This window comes from Penaeus chinensis, chromosome 14 (assembly GCF_019202785.1).
Source record: "Penaeus chinensis breed Huanghai No. 1 chromosome 14, ASM1920278v2, whole genome shotgun sequence".
Taxonomy (NCBI): domain Eukaryota; kingdom Metazoa; phylum Arthropoda; class Malacostraca; order Decapoda; family Penaeidae; genus Penaeus; species Penaeus chinensis.
In genome coordinates, this window is record NC_061832.1 from 1,507,834 (window position 1) to 1,515,333 (window position 7,500).

Here is a 7,500-nt window from a genome sequence, read left to right on the forward strand (position 1 = left end):
CCTCGGGGCCAGGGGGGCAGGGGCAGGCCGGGGCAGGGGGGGCGGGACCTGCCCTTCACTGCCGCCGCTGGAATATTGGCCAGGATACTGATTCCTGTAACTGTCCATGTAGTGGCCGCCATAGCCACCAGGATAATGGCCGGCATAGGGACCTAATAGCGAAGACTGGGCTCCATGGGGACCTCCATACACTGTTGTGGTCAGGATTCCTGCTGGGTTATCTTGATACGACGCTAATAAACTGTTGGGAGGGAAGGGAGTGGTTAATGCAAGTATTCTTGGTTTCTTTTTTGTATAATACAAATCATATACAAATCATTCCAAAAATATCCTTCCACAGATCCTATTTGCTGAATGGTAATATGAGTATTTAAGCATTCATGTCAGGGTAACATTCCAACGAATTCACAGATTTTTTTTGACATGGGTTTTAGCAGGGAGGAGGAGATCCTTATTGGAGACCTTTCTATACCTGACCTAAAGGAGTGGCAGTTGTCTTTTTTTCCTCCCAATTTTGGTGAAAAAACTAATTCATACTAAAGTAGCTACAAAAACAATGTATTAATTCATATTGACAAAAAAAAAAACCATATACTTTGGGTCCTATAGATAACTCACCAAATACCTATCATTCTGAATTTTCAAAATCTAAAATGTGGTTGTCTGTGCATCTTTAAGGTCTTGAGATTGGATAAATATTGTAAGCTTTGAAAATGTGCAAGATGGGAAAAGAAAGAAAATCAGGTTATGGGGCATAGATTTTTTTATACAAATCCTCATGCATCATTCAAATGTACTGTTGTATGGTAGAAAAACTTTCTTTGGGCATTATTGTACTGATAACTATAGATAATGTCAGGATTACACACCACCTGGAAGGGCATCCAGGCTGAAATCCTAAGTCATCCATTACACCATGAAATGAAATGTCAAATTTCTGAAAGGGTGCCTTTACAAAAGTATGTATTCGTGATGAATTCACTAGACAGAGTAATCTTAAGCTAATTTGTCACCGGTCCCACTAAAGGAAAGGAGATCTTGCCTAACTTGCCTATTCAAAGAATCTGATGAGGCTATTGCAACCCCAGCCAAATGGCATGCACAACTCCTCAGATCACATTTGTTCCACAGGCACTGCCTATCTACTCCCAGATTTCTATGCACGCAGGCAATAACAAGAATAAAATAAACTCACTGCTGGTAGATATTATTTGTAATACGCTGATCCTGCTGACACAGCGTTGGAACTCCAACAGAGCAGCGTTGATGAAAGCGATAGCCACATGTACGGCATACAAACCCGTGGAATAGAAGTCGTCGACAGTTATCACAGAATGCCAAAGAAAAGAATGTTCTTCTATTCTGAAAGAGGGACCAGACCCACATCAGTTTTTGTTCACTTACAAGCCAATTAATCCTAAGAAATTTGATTCTAGTGATACTAAAAAGACAAGACTAATTGTCTTGCATGAAAACCAGAAATTTGTGCCAAAACATATATGAATTTCTTCTTACTAAATGAACATAACAGAAGAAATGTAATTGTGATGCAATTCATCACAATTCTATTAGCTTGACAAAAAAAAATTCCCAGTGCAAGTATTCAAAAAAAAAAAAAAAAAAAAAAATACACAAGAAATCAAACTTACAAAATTGTGGGAGATGGATGTTGTTACAGGAAACTTTTCTAGAACCTCCACAACAATTTCCTCTCCTTCTAACGCTGCGATGTCTGAGTCCCAAGACATGCGCACCTGAACCAAGAAACACAGATGTTAATGTGAGGGGAGCGGGAGTGATGCAATTCAAGAGGCAGTCCACCTCATACCCTTGTACCATTATCACCAAACATCTCAAAGGGGAAAGGAAAAATGAACTACACCAATCAACAACCACTTGCATTTCTGATGCTCCTCAAATAGACATCAACAACAAACTTCTAAACATTTGAACAAGATCAACAGCAATACCATTTCATATATCAACAAATATAGTCAAATACACCCTCTATACTTAGTACTGGCAGTGCTTCACTTACCTTAGGATTGTTTTTTCTGTACACAATGCAGACATCGTGGGAAAGTTTACGGAAGTTAAGAGCCTTTGCTAATGCTTCTTTTAAAGTACGTCCTGGCTGCACTTGTACTGTAGTGCGTTGCTGGTTGGGCAAATGCGCTCGTACAACCGATCGAAGGGGAGATTGTGGCGTGGAACGTGCCACTTCTTCACATACACCATTACTACCTGTTAGGGATGAAGAAAACATGAATTACTGCAACTACAAAAAGAAAAGTGGTATGACTTCTGGAAATAACAAAAAAAAAAAAAAAAAAAAAACACACTACACCAAGCATCAAACTCATTCACAGAGCCAGTGTACAGACGCTATTCCTCGTGAAAAGGAGGAAGACAACCCAGCATCCACCAAGTACTCACTGGAAGCTTGTGTCATGGGCGGATAGCCTGGCTCCGCCTCCTCCGCAGAGGCTGCCGTCTGCCCCTCAGGTATGTCTTCGTGACAGCCATTAGTCTGCGCAGTCTGCCCACTTGAAAGTGTCAACTGCTCAAGTATTTCTTGCTCCTTGGCCTCAAATCTGTGCAACTTTCCAGTTAGCTCTGTGTACTCCTGCAAAAGGGGTGGGGTTTTAGGACTAGTACGGTGGTGGTGGTCAGAGGAATGATAAGTGACAAAGATAATACTGTTAATAAAAGAACTAGAAGTACAAGTCAAAGTAGTACTAGTAGTAGTACTAGAAGTAGTACTAGTACTAGTACTAGTACTAGTACTAGTACTAGTACTAGTACTAGTACTAGTACCAGTACTACTAGTTGTAGTAGTACTAGTACTAGTATTAGTACTAGTATTACTACTACTAGTACTAGTACTAGCACTAGTACTAGTACTAGCACTAGTACTAGCGTTAGTACTAGTACTAGTACAAAGTACTATATAATGTACCTTATATTTATTATTATTATTATTATTATTATTATTATTATTATTATTATTATTATTATTATTATTATTATTATTATTATTATTATTATCATCATCATCATTAGTAGTAGTAATACTAGTAGTAGTACTAGTACTACTACTACTTCTACTAGTACTAGTACTAGTACTACTACTACTACTAGTACTAGTAATAGTAATAGTACTACTACTAGTACTAGTAGTAGTACTAGTACTACTACTAGTACTAGTACTAGTAGAAGTAGTAGTAGTACTAGTACTACTACTACTAGTATTACTACTACTACTACTAATGATGATGATAATAATAATAATAATAATAATAATAATAATAATAATAATAATAATAATAATAATAATAATAATAATAATAATAATAATAATAATAATAATAATAATAATAATAATAAATATAAGGTACATTATATATATAATATATAATATATTATATATTAAATTTATAACATATATATATATTTATAATGGAATGAAGAATCAGATTAAAACAAATACAGAGCTTCATAAGTATCTTGGCTTTTTCTTTTTCCTGGATTATGATAGCACAGTCTACAACTTCTGTTCCGACAACGGCCACCAGAAGAAAACTTAACTTATTGTGAGAGCAGGTTTTCAGCCACTTTATCGGACTGAAACCAGATGCAAATTTGGGCTTACCTCCCTTCTGGCCCAAATATACCATCTCAAGGAATAAGGCCCTAGGCATTCTTTGTGGGGGGAAGGAGGACCTTAGCTTAGGAATGTGTTACATACTGTATCAATATGTTGTTAAAAGGTCACTAAAACCAAAAACGAAAGCAGGCTGGGCCTCTGGGTGCCTCAGGGGCAAAGTCCGCGAGGCCCTTCCACCATGAACAGGTGGAGCATCGCGTGACCACAATGGATGGAGCACAACTTACCGTGAGATATAAAGATGGGGGGTGCTGGAAACCGGCAAAGCGAGAGTTGAGGTCATCGATGTACTCCTTCGTCAGATGGATGATATTCTGTATGTTTTGCAACTGGAATGAGAAGAGAGTGTAAGCCTATGTGCCACCCTTCAGTATAATTTTTCAAGTCTACCTAGCTAAATGAAAAATGTAAAATCTAATGAGTAGGGTTTCAGGAATGTCCCAATTTAAAATAAACAAACTGAAAATAAAAACCTTGAAAAGCACATAAAGCAAAATAACTTGCCAATAATGGCTGGTAATTTTAACTCTCATCTTGCTTTCTTTGATAAATTTTATGGAGGTATTTCACCCTAGTGTGTACTGGCAACTGATAAACTTTATAAAAGCAATATATCACATGATGATGCACTTAAAAACTTGGCCTAAACATTGTGAACCAAAGCACATAACAGCCGTCAGAAATCCTGATATTTCTAAAGTGTCAAACACCCTAAAAATAATTTCCTGCTTGCTTGGAAGATTTACCCCAATATAAATTATCAGACAATAAAATAAGCGATCACTGCTGCACTGTTGCCTCTTACTATTATATTTACTAACAGCAGAAAAAAAAAATGTTATACAATCAGGCTTGTCTATTTTTATTGTAAACAGAAAAATTCTATTACTTCAACATGGGAGCAGAAACAGAAAATTGGGCTGATAAATGTCTACCTATATCCATAAATATATTCTATACATTAGTGAAAAGAAAAAAATATACAAGTTGAGGGCAAATAAACAAAACACAATCCTAAACACACTTCCTCACACTTCTGAACCAATATTTCAATTCTAGATATGTTGACTCTTTAAAGCTAGCACCAGAAAGAAAATAACATCTAATTCCAGGCCTAACTGGGCCAATTACAAACAAACAAGACAATGGGATTCCTCACACAAAAGCAAATCAAAGACTGCTGTGGACTTTGAACTTATCACGGGAGTATCCTCACACAAGTATTTCCTGTCCTGACAGAGATTAGTCTTGGTCTCAAGCAGCTGACCCTTATGTTAGCAGAACCCTAAAAGAACCTTTCCTTTCAACCATCTGGTTCTGAGCGGAAATGAATCAATAATTTTAATTTTCATCTACAACAGCCTGATTTTTCAAAAGTCTTACAAGCCAAATTGATGGGAACCACCATCTTTATTCAGTCAAGGCTTGGGTATCTTCATAAATATATATATATATATATATATATATATATATATATATATGTATATATAATATACATGTATATATAATATACATGTATATATAATATACATGTATATATAATATACATGTATATATAATATACATGTATATATAATATACATGTATATATAAAATGTGTATATATAAAATGTGTATATATAATATATATGTAATATATATATATATATATGTATATATATATATATATATGTATATGTATATGTATATGTATATGTATATGTATATGTATATGTATATGTATATGTATATGTATATGTATATGTATATATATATATATGTATATGTATATATATATATATATATATATATATATATATATGTATATGTATATGTATATGTATATGTATATAATTACATGTATATAATTACATATATATATATATATATATATATATATATATATATATGTAATTATATACATGTAATTATATACATATACATATACATATACATATACATATACATATACATATACATATACATATATATATATATATATATATATATATATATATATATTACATATATATTATATATACACATTTTATATATACACATTTTATATATACATATATATTATATATACATGTATATTATATATACATATATATGCATATATGTGTGTGTGTGTATATATGTATATATATATATATATATATATATATATGTATTTACAAAATATATAAATATATATATATACATATGAAAGGAGAAAACACACAAACAAACAAACAAACAAACACACACACACACACACACACACACACACACACACACACACACACACACACACACACACACACACACACACACACACACACACACACACTCACACACTCACTCACTCACTCACACACTCACTCACACACTCACTCACTCACTCACTCACTCACTCACTCACTCACTCACTCACTCACTCACACACTCACACACTCACACACTCACACACTCACACACTCACACACTCACACACTCACACACTCACACACTCTCACACTCACACACTCTCACACTCTCACACTCTCACACTCTCACACTCTCACACTCTCACACTCTCACACTCTCACACTCTCACACTCTCACTCACACTGGAGGCATAGAATAAAAAATAAAGCTCTATACCATTTACATATATAAAAGGTAATTCTTCACAGTACAGTCACACTTGCCAGATATTAAGTCCTGCACTCATCACAAAATTTATTCAACAATCTAAGTTGCTGTGCCTGGGTGTGCCAGGCACAGCACATGGGGAGAGGTGAAAGAGCCTTCTGTATGCATTGCAAGATTTCTCTCCTAGTGGAATAGTATGGGTATCATACTAATTTATATCTATAAAATTTCTGGACATCAAAAAACAATTCAGTACTTCAGTAGCATGAAATTGTGTACATGAATACAATTATGGTTGTTGTGGGAGCTTAGCTAACAAGGATTTAAAAAAAAAAAAATTGAATGTAAAAAGAATAACAGCTAGATCTTTGTGATCAGCGTTCAATGCTTTACAATCTTAACATAATTAAAAAGTCAATAGATTACAAGCCACCATTTGGCATCCCCTGAACAAGATCTGAAACCCAGTATTTGGTAACTCTTCACAATATGGACACACTCGCCAGAGACTAGCCGTATGGTCAATCTTTATGGCATGGACCCACTAAGCTTGGGCAAATTGAAGATGATATTCTTGCAGAGGACAAAAGGTTGCAGTTACTGGCACAAGAAATAATCTGCAGACATGAATAATGCTACAAATATAGGAAAAAGATCCATTCAGTACTCCCAAGTTTCAGCTCTATCTTGCTGTGCATTCCAAGGTGATTTAGACTGTTGAATACAGTTTGTGCAGTGGAACTGGGAGCTACTGGGAGCTACGCCCCTTCATGAATCAAGGTGAAAATAGCCTAAAACAGATTACCTTTATTTGTTGCAACTCGGTGGAATCTACATTCAGAAGTTAATTCTATGGTTAATAACTGTAAACAAATACTGTATCAACAAAACCTGCCAGACAGGTAGACGGAACTAAACAGCTCTGGTGTGATGTGACCACAGCCTTTCTACCTGTGCAGGTAAAGCCCTTTAACAAGATACAGATTTGCACTTCCCTCCTCATTGTTTTTCTGGGTAATTGCATAAAATAAGACTGCAAGTGACTGTGACAGCCACACCTTGAACTCTGGCAAAAGCAAACAAACTAGCTCTACTTTCATTCTGTAAGAAAGACAATTACTAGGTAGGCTCTATCTTGCCAAAGTATACACTGCCATCGTCTAGCACGATCTTGGCCTCGGCAATCATGATCTCACATATGCCACCAGATATCTTTTTTTTTTTTTCCTTTATTTTTG

The 7,500-nt window shown here is 35.1% G+C and overlaps 1 protein-coding gene across 3 annotated transcripts in view; it reads right to left on the minus strand.

Annotated features, from left to right (window-relative positions):
* LOC125032094 (raf homolog serine/threonine-protein kinase Raf-like) overlaps positions 1-7,500 on the minus strand; it is a 21,363-nt gene that overhangs the window by 12,524 nt on the left and 1,339 nt on the right. For all 3 annotated transcript variants that reach the window (XM_047623086.1, XM_047623085.1, XM_047623084.1), the window contains exons 2-7: positions 3,895-3,996; positions 2,437-2,626; positions 2,039-2,244; positions 1,650-1,754; positions 1,196-1,362; positions 1-241 (exon numbers count right to left, since the gene is read on the minus strand). The exon at positions 1-241 is cut by the window's left edge and continues 127 nt beyond it. In XM_047623086.1, the coding sequence (XP_047479042.1) occupies positions 1-241; positions 1,196-1,362; positions 1,650-1,754; positions 2,039-2,244; positions 2,437-2,626; positions 3,895-3,996 (1,011 nt within the window). The remainder of the gene's footprint in view (positions 242-1,195; positions 1,363-1,649; positions 1,755-2,038; positions 2,245-2,436; positions 2,627-3,894; positions 3,997-7,500) is intronic.